Source organism: Bos taurus, chromosome 19 (genome assembly GCF_002263795.3).
Source record: "Bos taurus isolate L1 Dominette 01449 registration number 42190680 breed Hereford chromosome 19, ARS-UCD2.0, whole genome shotgun sequence".
NCBI classification, from domain to species: Eukaryota; Metazoa; Chordata; class Mammalia; order Artiodactyla; family Bovidae; genus Bos; species Bos taurus.
This window is the reverse complement of record NC_037346.1, coordinates 18,155,792-18,171,136: the sequence shown is the minus strand read 5'-3', so window position 1 is coordinate 18,171,136 and position 15,345 is coordinate 18,155,792. Positions and strand designations below refer to the sequence as shown.

The 15,345-nt window shown below is 33.9% G+C and overlaps 1 protein-coding gene across 3 annotated transcripts in view; it reads left to right on the top strand.

Moving 5' to 3' along the window:
• SUZ12 (SUZ12 polycomb repressive complex 2 subunit) overlaps positions 1 to 14,615 on the top strand; it is a 39,724-nt gene extending 25,109 nt beyond the window's left edge. For 2 of the 3 annotated variants that reach the window (XM_059878170.1, XM_005220026.5), the window contains 8 exons: positions 1,407 to 1,512; positions 5,149 to 5,326; positions 7,841 to 7,932; positions 8,148 to 8,291; positions 8,763 to 8,920; positions 9,296 to 9,494; positions 9,963 to 10,042; positions 11,895 to 14,266. In XM_059878170.1, the coding sequence (XP_059734153.1) occupies positions 1,407 to 1,512; positions 5,149 to 5,326; positions 7,841 to 7,932; positions 8,148 to 8,291; positions 8,763 to 8,920; positions 9,296 to 9,494; positions 9,963 to 10,042; positions 11,895 to 12,240 (1,303 nt within the window). In that variant the 3' untranslated portion in view covers positions 12,241 to 14,266. Of the gene's footprint in view, positions 1 to 1,406; positions 1,513 to 5,148; positions 5,327 to 7,840; positions 7,933 to 8,147; positions 8,292 to 8,762; positions 8,921 to 9,295; positions 9,495 to 9,962; positions 10,043 to 11,894 lie in introns of all 3 variants that reach the window. The other variant, NM_001205587.3, reaches the window with a different exon arrangement.
• Positions 14,616 to 15,345: the final 730 nt, after the last annotated feature.

The following is a 15,345-nucleotide window of genomic DNA, read 5'->3' as shown; positions in this document are numbered from 1 at the left end:
TATAAGAAAAGAAAATATATATGGTTTTTAAACAACTAAAAGGTAAAACATCTGAATATAAAAATGCATTGAGATGTCATTTTTTTCACTTACCAGTTTGACAGGTATCAAAAAACTTGGTAAAGTACCATTGATGAGGCTGTGGGGGAAAAGGGACTCTTCATACATTACAGATAGGAGAGTAAATTGGATTGTAGCCATCAAAATGTACAGCCATAAAACAGAATGCTATGTAGCCATGTAAATGTGTGAGGAGAGCTCCTTTCCATTTTAGAAGAATATTAATATCTATTCAAACTAATAAAATCAACTTTAAAAAATATTAAGCTGATATATTGAAGTAGAAAAAATTCAAGTAGCACAACATAAAGACAAAAATTCTTAAGTTCTTGAAATCATTTGCTATTAAGAATCAGACTTTAGAGACAGGCTATCTGTATTGTATTGCTAGCTCTGGCTACTCACTGTGTCACCTTAAAGCAAGTTATTTAACCCTGTCTATGCCCCCGTTTCCTCTTCTGAACAGTAAAGTAATAGCATCTACTTCACAGAGTTGTTGGGAAAATTAAATGAACCATGTAAATAAAGTCTTTAAAATAGGGCCTGGCACATAGTAAGCACTCAATAAATGTCAGCTAATATCACCTGAGAGGATTTCTCTAAGACTGATGAGATGCCAGATTCTTGATATATAGTTAACTATTGGATATGGTTGGAGAATGGTATTTAGGTTAGTAGTGTTACCAGTGTTTAATGGTATGGAAAAAATAAAAAACTATATATACACACACAAATATGTACACACACATTAAAACTGTACTGTGAGTATGGGTTTAATTTAATTGATTCTTTGATTCAACCAGTATTCCACATATTCATTCACCTGTGAAATGTTTATTGAGCACCTATATGTGCCAGGTGCCCCCTTAGGATCTTATAATTATCTGATTTGTCATAATCATCAGTTTGCTGAGTCAAGAATTCTAGTTCAAGTATTTACAATAATTAAAGATAGCAGACGTAATTCTTAGTGGCTCCCTAAGGCAAGTATTAAAACACTGTTGTTATTTCATTTCTAAAAGTATAAAGCCTGCACACATGCTTTATACTTAATATTTAAAACTTACTAAGTTTTAAGACCGTAAGCATATTATACTTTAAATGTTTTAAGTTATATCTGAGTAGCTACAGTAATGAAGTAATTCTCTAGTAATAGTTATTAGTACAAATCATTTAAAAAAATTTTTGGCCAGGAATGGAGTGTAGGTATATTTTTAAATCTTGTTGGGAATGTAAGCTAGTTTATAAATTTAATAATTGCTTTTGAATATAAATCTAAAGATGTAGAATTTGTGTACTTACAATAATACTCAGGTTACTTTAAAGTGTATGTGTTTGTCTAACAGGCGCTTACAGCTTTTAGATGGGGAATATGAAGTAGCCATGCAGGAAATGGAAGAATGTCCAATAAGCAAGAAAAGAGCAACATGGGAGACTATTCTTGATGGGAAGGTATGGACTACTCAGAAGACTGAGCACGTTATAGTTACAAACTCCCATTTCTGATTGATGTTTTCTTCCCCGAATGGAAATTCATGTTGAAAGGAATTCATATTGGAAGGAAGAGTCCTTTTTTTTAATACCTTGAAAAACACAAATCAAAATTATCTAGTCAGAGTATTTAATGGAAGGCATCATCCTTGGAGCCAGACCACCAGGTTCAAATCTCCACTTGTAGTTATGTGGCATCTGGCAAGTTACTTAATCCTTGTGTCTCAGTTTTCTCATCTGTTAAGCAAGGCATAGAATTGATGGATTAAATGAAATAATTAATGAAAGATGCTTAGCACCGTGCCTGGCATAAAATAAGTGCTCAATAAATGTTGACTGATATTTTAAATCCCAATCATAGTAACAGCAGGTAACATCTGACCAATAATAAACTTATCAGGAAATCTTTAAATCTTAGATGAAACAGGCTTAAAATAACTTTTAAGAGACTTAAAAATAGGCATACATACATTTCTTGGATAGGCAGACAATAGAACCAGTGTCATTTGTTTCTAAATATATTAGATCAGTGTAGCAGCACAAGCAAAATCCTGAAAGGATTTTTTTTTTCTTAAGCCTTAAGATTAGTCTAAAGTTAACCTAAAACAGTGTGTAATAGTACTACGGAAAATTATGGAAAAGTTTTTTGAGAACCTTTACTTTCCAGATAACAATAAAATAACTTAAATTTATGGTGCAAGTATAGGAATAGACAAGCACATCACTGAAGCATAGTCTTGAAATAGTTTTGAGTTTAATCTGTGATAAAATTGGTGTTAGATCTGTGTGGGAAAGATAAACCGTTTATTATCTATGTGACAGAATTACTCTCTAGCCATCTGGAAATAAATTTAGACCTAACAAATTCCAGAAGGCTCATAAATGTAAATGTAAAAATTAACACTGCATAGCTTCAGAAAAAAGACAGATGAATATTAATATAATCTTGCTATGAGAAAAGCCCTTCTAGGTATGATACAAAAGCTAGAAATCATAAAAACGACTAATTAAAACGAGTCGTTTCTATACTTTAAAAATCTAAAGTTAAAACCAAATGATGGACTGGGGCAAATATTTGTAACATACAAAAGGCTAATATGAATATGCAATTAATAAAAAGCAGTCTAATTAGGAGACATGGATAAAGAACAGTGTGACAGCTCAACAGATAGATGACTAGTAAACTTTTTATTTTTTTATTTTTATTTTTTGATTTTTTTTATTTTATTTTTAAACTTTATTGTATTAGTTTTGCTAGTAAACTTTTTAAAAAGATACTCAACTTTACTAGTATTCAGAGACATGCAAACAAAATCAGAGATTACTAGCTTTTGATTACTAGTTTGACAACAGTTAAAAGAAGTTGACAGTTTCTAGTTGGAGATGTGGGGACATATATTCTTAAAGAATGCTTTAAGTTAAGAATAAGTTGATGTAACTTTACTGGAGGGGAGACTGACAATATAAATGAAAGTTTTAATTGTGTATATAGTCATTAACAATTTGATATAACAGTTTATATTTTACAATTTTGTCACAAGGTAGTACCTAGATAAAAGATCTAGGTAACAAGTCTTGCCTGAAATTTTTAAATAGTGATAAATTGGAAACACCTTAACTCTTAGAATGATAGCCATTAAAAAGGGTAATATTTTGACAAGATTTCCATGATACTCAATTTTTACATAATAACACAACCACCTTTTCTAAAATTAAGCATAATAGTGGTTACTTTCAGGTGATGGGATTTTAAATAACTTATTTATATGTATCTATAGTGCTTGAATTTTCTGCAGGTATTTGTTATTTTTATGTTTTAAATTTTTTAAAGTCTAAATTTATCCTTGAGAAAATAGGATTATTGTGTATGAGTTTTGAGGTTTTTCCAAGAAATTGAGACAATATTAAATTTCTTTTTTAAAGTTTAAATTTCTTCATGAGAAAATAGAATTATTATATATGAGTTTATACTCATTATAAGACTTTATACACATGCTGCAGTCCATGGGGTTGCAAAGAGTCGGACACGACTGAGCAACTGAATTGAACTGATACATGAGCTTGGGGGTTTTCCCAAGAAATTGAGGTATCCTTTTAAGTCAGGTCATATAGATTTGCTTCTTTTTAACAGCTCTATGTTATTCTTTTAAGTAAATGTCCCATAAGTTGCTAAACTAATGTCACTTAAGTTGATAATTTATTTTAATTTTTTTTACATTTTAACAAATGTTGTGAGTATACTTGTACTCTTGTACATGTATCTTTTTGCATTGCAAGTATTTTTACAAGATAAATTCCTAGATACGGACTCACTCTGTCAGAATTGGTTTATATGATTACCCTTTCACGTCACTACAGTCTAAAATTATAGTTTTAAAGGATTATTTGTAATAAAGATGTAGAAGGAGGTTAGACTTGTGTGGCAGTAAAATAGGAAATCATTGAAGATTTCTATAAAAAGGAATAACATGAAAGCATCTTTGACAAAAATTACTTGGTCTCCTGAATATGGATTGAGAAGTAAAAATCAGAAGCAGAGCAGCTGAGATACTGCTCTCTAGTAATAAGATACTGTAGTAAGAATCTGTACATGGTAATTATATGAGAATAGCAAGAATAGGTTTCAAATGTAATTGTGAAATTTTTAGTTTAGGGTTACTGCTGCTGCTGCTAAGTTGCTTCAGTCGTGTCCGACTCTGTGCGACCCCATAGACGGCAGCCCACCAGGCTCCCCTGTCCCTGGGATTCTCCAGGCAAGAACACTGGAGTGGGTTGCCATTTCCTTCTCCTTTAGGGCCACTAGTAGAATGATAATGCTTGGGACAAAAATAAGTGTACTTGAGAGGAAAAGATAATAGATTCATGTCTAAACATATTTTAGTTCAGGATGACCTGGATATCCAAGTGACAATGTTTAGAGCTCTAAGTGTAAAGAAGGGAGAAGCAATTTGGGAATAATCTAATAGGTAAATCCTTGAGGATGGGTGAGAGATTGGGGCTTGTGGCTAAATGTTGACTAGGAACTAATTAAGGAGACCAAGGGAAGAGTGGTTTTGTAAGTGATTGAAAGTGGAGGAGGAAAGCCTCAGTGTCCTGAAATTCAGAGTGAGAACCAAGGGCAGTCGTTGTGAAGCTGAGAAGTCAAAAATTATTCATTGCTAAAACCATTCAATTCAGTCAGAAGTAATTGGTCATCTTTAGAGAAGTTGCAAACTGGCAGGCTTTGGGTACCATAGTTTTTTTTTTTTTTTTTTAATTTGTTAGTTACCAGCAAATAAAAATGGGAGTATTTTTCATATGAACTTAAAAAAAAAGTCTGAAAATCTGGCTGTATTGGGCCAGTGTTTGTATGGGGAACCAGTGTAGCAATTGCCAGTCTGAGCCCTCTAGTACTATATACAGTCTTTACTGCGCCATACATTTACTTTATTTTCCTGGCTATCCATGTAGGCATTTGGGGGTTTTTAAAGGAAAAATCTGTTGATTGAAGTCAGTTCTACATTAATATGTCATAATAAGTATTTTTTTTTTACTCCTACAATTTCTTTCAATTCAGTTTTTGGGATCTTCACTGTTGTCATGTTTTTTCTTTTTTAGAGACTGCCTCCATTTGAAACATTTTCTCAGGGACCTACATTGCAGTTCACTCTTCGTTGGACAGGAGAGACCAATGATAAATCTACAGCTCCTATAGCCAAACCTCTTGCCACTAGAAATTCAGAGAGTCTTCATCAAGAAAATAAGCCTGGTTCAGTAAAACCTACTCAAACTATTGGTATGAAAACTTTGCTGTCAAAATAATGCTTTGCAGAGTTAGGACTTAGGTTTTAGATTAATTTGTCTTTTGCTCCAGTAATCTTCGGAAATATTATTTGACTTACTAGACACATTATGAGTAAATTACGATTCTCCTAAAGTTTTGTGATGAAGTGCTGATCAACAGTACTTTATTCACTAGATGTATGTGGGAATTTTGGAGATTTTTTAATTTTAGAATCATGGTATAATATATAGTATATATGCCATATATTACATAATATCTTCAAATGAGGTCTCAGTTCAGTTCAGTCGCTCAGTCGTGTCCGACTCTGCGACCCTATGAATTGCAGCACGCCAGGCCTCCCTGTCCGTCACCAACTCCCAGAGTTCACCCAAACTCATGTCCATTGAGTCGGTGATGCCATCTAGCCATCTCATCCTCTGTCATCCCCTTTTCCTCCTGCCCCCAATCCCTCCCAGCATCAGAGTCTTTTCCAATGAGTCAGCTCTTCGCATGAGGTGGCCAAAGGATTGGAGTTTCAGCTTTAGCATCATTCCTTCCAAAGAACACCCAGGACTGATCTCCTTTAGAAGGGACTGGTTGGATCTCCTTGCAGTCCAAGGGACTCTCAAGAGTCTTCTCCAACACCACAGTTCAAAAGCATCAATTCTTCGGCGCTCAGCTTTCTTCACAGTCCAACTCTCACATCCATACATGACTACTGGAAAAACCATGGCCTTGACTAGACGGATCTTTGTTGGCAAAGTAATGTCTCTGCTTTTGAATATGCTATCTAGGTTGGTCATAGCTTTCCTTCCAAGGAGTAAGCGTCTTTTAATTTCATGGCTGCAGTCACCATCTGCAGTGATTTTGGAGCCCCCAAAAATAAAGTCTGACACTGTTTCCCCATCTGTTTCCCATGAAGTGATGGGACCAGATGCCATGATCTTCATTTTCTGAATGTTGAGCTCTAAGCCAACTTTTTCACTCTCCACTTTCACTTTCATCAAAAGGCTTTTTAGTTCCTTGTCACTTTCTGCCATAAGGGTGGTGTCATCTACCTATCTGAGGTTATTGATATTTCTCCTGGCAATCTTGATTCCAGCTTGTGCTTCTTCCAGCCCAGCGTTTCTCATGATGTACTCTGCATAGAAGTTAAGTAAGGTGACAATACACAGCCTTGACATACTCCTTTTCCTATTTGGAACCAGTCTGTTGTTCATGTCCAGTTATAAACTTGCTTCCTGACCTGCATATAGGTTTCTCAAGAGGCAGGTCAGGTGGTCTGGTATTCCCATCTCTTTCAGAATTTTCCACAGTTTATTGTGATCCACACAGTCAAAGACTTTGTCATAGTCTATAGATAGCTTTATGTCAATTTAGGATAAGTTTTTCCATTAAATAAATTTGTCCCAAACTCATGAGAAAATGATTGGTTTTCAGAGCTTTGTAGTTTTGAATTGCAGCTATAAAGGGCTTTGGAACAATGTGCTTTTTCAAATTTACATAAAAATTTGTTTATATTATGGAACTGACTTAACCATTTAAGAATATTTGAACAATTTGGGGGCTGGAAGAGGATTATTATAACCTGAATTTTATCAGGTTAAATTTTGTAGTAAATTTTTAAGAGGAGAAACATTTACAAATTGTAGCAGTTAGCTCTGTTGGGTTAAGGCCCATGTTGCAGTATTCTTTCATTTTTTATCTGCCTGATGAGAACACTGTCCTTGACCTGAGGGTATCCATGTGTTTTATCTAAGACTGTTTAAGAAGACAGAAGGGAGCTGTCTTTGACATATACCACTCAAGTCCATCCATTAGCTGTGTGCAAGTCAACTGTAGTTAGAGTCAGTTTTAGGAGATGTAAGAAATGACCCCTGTCAGGGGAAAGATTTCCCAAGGAAATTGTAGTCTGGGCACTTCTCAAAGTGTTCTGTGGCCAAATACTAGTAAAAGAGTTTTCAGGAAACTGAGTAGAAAAGATTTTTACAAAGTTTTACATAGGAAATGATTACTTATGTCAGGAGAAATACAAATTTTCATTTTTAAGCCAGTAAAATAATACACCAAAATTATTAATGATGATGTTTTGGATTTGGAATGATATTATTACAATCATTTTCATTTAATTTGTTAAACCAATATTGAGTGGATGTCTGCTCACTGTTGTGCCCTGGAAATACAAAGACCAAGCAAAACCTTACTTTGACCTCAAAGTGCTTAAAGCATTACAGTGACTACGTATAATACTTGGGGTTATTTTTTAAATGTTTTAGAACATGATAGGTGTCCTAATGTTTTAGGACATTTTAAAGGGGAAAAAAGAATGGATCCTACCAGTAAAGACCTTAGTATCTGGTTAGGTTGCTGATAAAGGGATTGTTCCCCTGAAATCACTTGAGGGTGAAAACATTGTATTCAATGCCACAAGAAGAATTTTGTGAAACCTTTATTGTTTAATTATGTTCACAACAGATATTTCACTTTTTAGAAGCAAGTATTTTCATTAAAAGTGTATGTTTTCAGCTGTTAAAGAATCATTGACTACAGATCTGCAAACAAGAAAAGAAAAAGATACTTCAAATGAAAACCGACAAAAATTAAGAATATTTTATCAGGTAAACATAGCTGACCCTTCTTTTAAGTAATCATGAGATACTTTTGTTTTGCACGTTCTATCTGAAATATTCTGACATAAATAAATAGAATGCCTCTGACTTGATTTTCCTTTTATATTATTTTAACTATGTTTAAAGTTGATATTGAAACAAAATATCTTGAGATATGTAAGTTGGAGATTTGCTGTTCTTTTTGTCTTTTGTTATCTTTAAAGTTCCTTTATAACAACAATACGAGACAACAAACTGAAGCAAGAGATGACCTACATTGCCCTTGGTGCACCCTGAACTGCCGCAAACTTTATAGCTTACTTAAACATCTTAAACTCTGCCATAGCAGATTTATCTTCAATTATGTTGTAAGTAGTTTTTCATTTTTTCTTACTATTATACATTATGATAAAATTTGGCTTTCAGAAATTGTACTTTGTGCAGGATGCCAAAGTTTCCACGTTGAATGGATTGTTTATGGATGAATTACGATGAATGACTCAGTGTTTGTGTATATTTGCACAGTGCACCTCTAATGACTCACATAATCCTCACCCCAGCTCTTTGAATTAAGTGGTAATTTCCTTATCCTTGCTCAGACAAGAAATAATTTGTACAGTTACCAAGCCAATAAATGGCACAGCCAGGATTTTAACATGGATCTTTTTGACTCCAGATCTTCTGGCCCCCTGTTCACCATGCTGGTATGCCTGGCTTATTTTAGTTTTCAAAACATTTAAGAACCCACAAGTACGTTTTAATTAAGTTGGAGGAATAGGTATTTAAGATAGGATAATTAATATTTTATTTTTCTGATCACCTTGCCATTTTTGTTACAGTATCATCCAAAAGGTGCTAGGATAGATGTTTCTATCAACGAGTGTTATGATGGCTCCTATGCAGGAAATCCTCAGGATATTCATCGCCAGCCCGGATTTGCTTTTAGTCGCAATGGACCAGTAAAGAGAACACCTATCACACACATTCTTGTGTGCAGGTAGGTAAAAAGGGCATGTGGCAAAAGTTTATTTTCTGACTTTATTGATGTTTGAGGAATAAAGGGAAGCCATTCAAAACTACTGTTTAGGTGGCATTTCTTATTTCAGTATTAAATAAGTCTCTGGGGTCGCATACTGCTTTATAACTCTCCCTGGCTCCTGTTTCTACAGCAGTTTTCTCACTTCCTCCTCACAGCTTTTTCCTGTGTTAATGTGGCTACTGCTGTAGTGGTTATAGGGAGATTGAAGTGTCTCCCAGTAGAAGTTTCTGTGTGCATGCCTAGGTGGAAACCTCTGTAAGAAAGGAATGTACTCTGAGTAGTGTGAGCCCTCTCTGTGTTACTTAATATTACATCAACATTTCTTTTCATTAGGCCAAAAAGAACAAAAGCAAGTATGTCTGAATTTCTTGAATCCGAAGATGGAGAAGTGGAACAGCAGCGAACATACAGTAGTGGACACAACCGCCTCTATTTCCATAGTGATACTTGTTTACCTCTCCGTCCACAAGAAATGGAAGTAGATAGTGAAGATGAAAAAGACCCCGAATGGCTAAGAGAAAAAACCATTACTGTAATTATTACTGTTCTGTTGCTCTTACCATCATCATCATTATCATTATCGACAATGATTTTACAATTTTATGATGAAATGATTTTGTTTGAAAACTAATAACTTTAATATGAATTAAATTTTTGATTTAATGTTAAGGAGCATTTTTCTAAATTAAGGAATTCAGGAATCTACAATTTTTGTAATTGTGTCATTTTAATAGTTACCAACTAAAGGAAATACGGGTTTTCTTCTTGTGATTTTGTGTGTTTTCATTTTATTTAAAGGCAACTATTTCATTAATAAGGATTTCCCTTTTAAAATTACCACTTAAATGGATGTTGGAAACATCTGCTTTGCTATATAAATAAGTTGTATTTTTAGTTACAAAAAATTCTGTTTTTAACATTCTCACAATTTTTTCTTAGAAATACCAATTATATTTATTCTGCATCTAATAAGTTTTTTTCCCCTCTTTTTTTCTAAAAGCAAATTGAGGAATTTTCTGATGTTAATGAAGGAGAGAAAGAAGTGATGAAACTATGGAATCTCCATGTCATGAAGCATGGGTAGGGTGTTTCTAGATTTAAATATTCCATTTCCTTCATGTTCTTTTTGTTGCTTCACATTCTGTAAATCTGTGTTAGGATCTTACTTAAAATTTAGGTATAATTTGTCCTAAATATCCTAATTCAGGTATTAGAAAAATGGTTACCTTCAAAGAATGTTTAAGTAAGGTGCTAGCTCCATCTAACAGCAGGTTTTTAGTTAATGTTTTTTTAATAACCCAGCTTTTATTCCTTTTATTGCTAGGGAATACATAAATAATACACCGTGTGCTACACACCTGGAAATCCTGAAAACCACTAACACAATTATTAACAAAATTTTTAACTGCTTTATTATTCAGAGTAAAATATAAACAGTCAGCTTTTCTTATTTCTTACTACCATTTCATAAAGCTGAGGGTAGAACAATCCTAATTTCTCATGCCTTTGGGGCTGTAGCATTGTTTTTCCTGTACATCTGCTTCCCTATGTGAACTATTTACCTGTCAGTACATAGATTCTTCTCTACCTTCGTTAGTATTAGACCCTCAAATAAGGCTTTCTTTTATAGCACATGGATCTAAGGTTTTTTCCTTTAAAGGTTAAATGAAATAAATGGGAAGAGGCGTTTTATTTTCTTTATTCTTGGGGAATGGAGGACGTAAGTGTTTTAAGTTCTAGTTCAGATGACTGGGTGCATCGCTTATAGCCTTTTTTTTTTTGGTAAACTGCCTTGAGCTAAGAATAGTCTTCACATTTTTAGTGGGTTGTAAAAAAAATTAAAGAGGAAGACAATAGAGATTACATATGGCTTGCTAATTCGTTTCAGTCGTGTCCAACTCTTTGTGACTCTATGGACTGTAGCCCACCAGGCTCCTCTGTCCATGGGATTCTCCAGGCAAGAATACTGGTGTGGGTTGCCATGTCCTCCTCCAGGGGATCTTTCCAACCTAAGGATCAAACTCGCGTCTCTTGTGTCTCCTGCGTTGGCAGGAGGTCTTTATTTACCACTAGCACCATCTGGAAAGCCCACATATGGCTTGCAAAGCCTAAAATACTTACTGTTTAGCCTTTTACAGAAAATGTTTGCTTCATCCCTGGTCTAGTCATTAAAACTCAGTTATGAGTAAATATGTATGTGGAGGCTTGGCTGAAATCTCTTTCTCCTTTTGTCCTGATATGCCAGTTTCAAGATAGAATTTTAGTCAAATTACTTAATTGAGTTATATTTTAATTCCTGATCCAAATCTGTCAGCATAAGAATCTGTCAGCATACTAGGTTCACTATAAACTGGCATTACAAAGTGGCAGGTAGTTGGTAAACTATTTGTATTTTTTCAGATCCGCAATCAGGCTTTTACATTTTACAGATTCTGTTTTGAGTCTCAGTGGGTAATTGAACATCCGTCTCCTATTTGGTTTAATTTGGTTCTCTCAAATTTTATTGTCTTCCACCAAAACAGTCATACTATACCACAATTGTTGTGACATGTTCATTTTTTCAAAAGTTTACCATTAACTGAAAGTGTGTAGAAACACTGCTTCTGAAATAGGAAACTGAGAGAATAGTGTTACACAGTTAATGAAAGTGGAGTGGCAAGAGAAAATATTTTACATTTTTAACTGCTAACTTCCTAATTTCATTAGGAAAAACAGAAATGACATCTGTTTAAGCTCTGGTTAAATTAAACCTCTTTAAATTTCTAACATGGTAAGTTTATTCAGGTGATCGAATCTCAGATTCACTATAGTTTTACTAGTTAAATCATCACTTACCTAGGTATAGTCTTACTATCTTGTAATAGTTATCATTGTGGCCTTTGACAGAAATACTTTGTATTGTTGTTGATGTGTTTGTGTTTTTATTAAATAGGTTTATTGCTGACAATCAAATGAATCATGCCTGTATGCTGTTTGTAGAAAACTATGGACAGAAAATAATTAAGAAGAATTTATGTCGAAACTTCATGCTTCATCTAGTCAGCATGCATGACTTTAATCTTATTAGCATAATGTCAATAGATAAAGCTGTTACCAAGCTCCGTGAAATGCAACAAAAATTAGAAAAAGGAGAATCTGCTTCCCCTGCAAATGAAGAAGTCACTGAAGAACAAAATGGGACAGCAAATGGATTTAGTGAAATTAACTCAAAAGAGAAAGCTTTGGAAACAGATGGTGTCTCAGGGGTTTCAAAACAGAGCAAAAAACAAAAACTCTGAAAAGGCTTAACCCCCACATTATGGACAAACACTGAAATTTCATTCTAGGGAATTCAGCCTCTAGGAAGGGTTCTGTTTTTGTTTTTAATCATAGGTTCCAAACAGGCACTGTCAGATGAAGTAAATGATTTCAACAAGGATATTTTTAATCAGGGTTCTACTTCACTTCAGTATGCAGCATTACCCGCATATCAGTTTTATTGATGTCATTAAAATATTCTCAAGTTCAAGCATGAAAAGCAATACCTTAAAGTATTTTTAACTTCAACAATTGTCTTATGAAATATACTGAATTGATAATCTAGAAATTATTTCATATTTATAATGTGTTGGGGTTTTTTTTTTTTTTTTTGGCATTTGTGACTGGCTGTTTTTCTACTTTGTAATTGTGAGACATTTTCTTGGGGAGGGAAAATTAGAATGTGATTCCTTTTTTTAGAAACTGAAGATTTTTGTGAAATTATGTTGCAGTACTGTTTGCAATCAGACCTTAATCCTTGACTTTGAAATCATTTATCAATTTGGAATGCAAAAGTACAACACAAGGTATTTTACATTATGTGAGTTCATTTTACAATTTAAAAATAGCACTTCTTCATCTTAGGCCTGTTTGAGAACACATTAATTTTTCACATTGTCAGTGAAATGTCAGTGTTGGCTTCTAAGGTCACTGACCATCCATTTGTTTTTATGTGGACAATTTTAGTGCATTGCTCACCCAGTATATTTTTTTAAACTTGAACATTTTGCTGTTTTTTTTTTCTTTCCCAATTAGGTAATCACATGGAAGATTCAGCTGTTCACATCTGTTCATTAGGATTGTAAACCAAGGGAAGAACAAGTTTAAGATTTTTAAGATGCCACTTTTGAGGGAGGAAATGTTCTATAAAAATGAACCAGAAAATGTTGTAACTTTTTTTTTTCTTTGCAAGGATGTCTTCGTAATGTATTTCATGATTAGAATATCCAATGCAGATAAGCTGACTTGAATCGTTGTGAGCAGTTTTGCCCTGTGTTATATGTGTCTCATGCACATATTTACAGTTGGATTTTCTCCAACAGAAAGTGGTTTCACTACTGGCACATTAACAAGCACCAATAGATTTTTAGTCCAACTCCAAGCACTGTGGTTGAGTAACATCACCTCAATTTTTTATTATCCTTAAAGATAATTGCATTTTCATATTCTTTATTTATAAAGGATCAATGCTGCTGTAAATACAGGTATTTTTAATTTTTTTAATTTCATTCCACCACCATCAGATGCAGTTCCCTATTTTGTTTAATGAAGGGATATATAAGCTTTCTAATGGTGTCTTCAGAAATTTATAAAATGTAAATACTGATTTGATTGGTCTTTAAGATGTGTTTAACTGTGAGGCTATTTAACTGATAGTGTGGATGTGATTTGTCATCCAGTATTAAGTTCCTAGTCATTGATTTTTTTTGTGTTAAAAAAAAAATAGGAAAGAGGGAAACTGCAGCTTTCATTACAGACTCCTTGATTGGTAAGCTCTCCAAATGATGAGTTACAGTAAACTCTGATTATGCCTCTGCATAGTGGATTTCGAGCATTTCTCTCGGGCTTTAATTTGCTAAAGCTGTGCACATATGTAAAAAAAAAAAAATAGATTATTTTAGGGGAGATGTAGGTGTAGAATTATTGCTTATGTCATTTCTTAAGCAGTTATGCTCTTAATGCTTAAAAGAAGGCTAGCATTGTTTGCACAAAAAGTTGGTGATTCCCTCCCCCAAATAGTAATGAAATTACTTCTGTTGAGTAAACTTTTTATGTCATCTTATAATAAAAGCTGAAAAAATCCCTTTGTTTCTATTTATAAAAAAAAGCTTTTCTATATGTACCCTTGATAAGAGATTTTGAAGAAATCATGTAAGATGATAAAGCATTTGAATGGTACAGTAGATGTAAAAAAAAAATTCAGTTTAAAAGAACGTTTGTTTTTACATTAAATGTTTATTTGAAATCAAATGATTTTGTACATAAAGTTCAATAATATAAAAGCTGCATTCTGTTTTGTTTTTTATATTATGAATTGTTAATACACGCACAAAAATTTTGGCTTGGCTAAGATAGGAAATATCCAAAAAAATATATCCACTGGAGCAAATAAGTTGAGAAAAATTAATGTGAAATCCTGCTTTCGGTTCTAGTAATAGCAGTTGCAACTAGTGTGTCATACTGTCACATAAAAAATATTTTAAAATTGATAGTCTAGGGTAATGTCAATATTAATTGCCCTAATGCTGATTCACCTTTGGTTTTTTCAATTTTCTTTTGAATGAAAAAGGATTTATGTTGGCTTTCAAAAAGCCATATAGTGAGACACAAATAATAAAACAATTTTGTAATACTATATTCTGAGGTCAGTAGTTGAAATTAATTTAGAAGAATTGAGGAAAATGTTACCGAAGTGTTGACAGTTCCACTGTGCTTGCTTTATTTACAAGAAATAGCTTGCCTGGACACGTGTATTCTTTGAGATGAGCGCCCCTCTGGTTCCAAAGCTCACTCTGTGTTTCTTTAAGCACCTGCTTCCTTTTCATTAGACTGCTGAGTCAGTCTCACTAGCCTTAGTAGTGACTCATGGTCTTCATTGGTGTTCAGATAATTGTTACATAAACTGAAGGCCTTATATGCCATGCTAACTAAGCATTTGGATTTCAGGCAGTAAGAAGTATTTGGAGATTTACTGTACAGACGTGACACAAACCAGTCTGTGTCATAGGTGAGCTGTGGCTCCAAGAATCTGGGAGGGAAGAAGCTCTCCACAGGGAGAAGCACAGGGATGCTGCGGGAGTCCTCCAGGTGAGATACCCAACTAAATAACAGAATTCTGCCCATTGTGAAGTAAGTGCCCAAGAAGTAACCATGGTGTTTCAGTGTGCAGAAATGAACTAATCAGCAGTGACAACGCCAAGGGAAGAAGAGTTTCATAAAGGAAGCCGTTCTGTAACAGAAAATGAGTTTAAAACAGCAACTTTAAGGGTTAAATAACAGAAAACAGGTTTGAGGAGTTTACTGTTAATAAATGGAAAATGAGTCGGAGAAGTTTATCATGAATACGTGGGAAATAGGGCCATCGA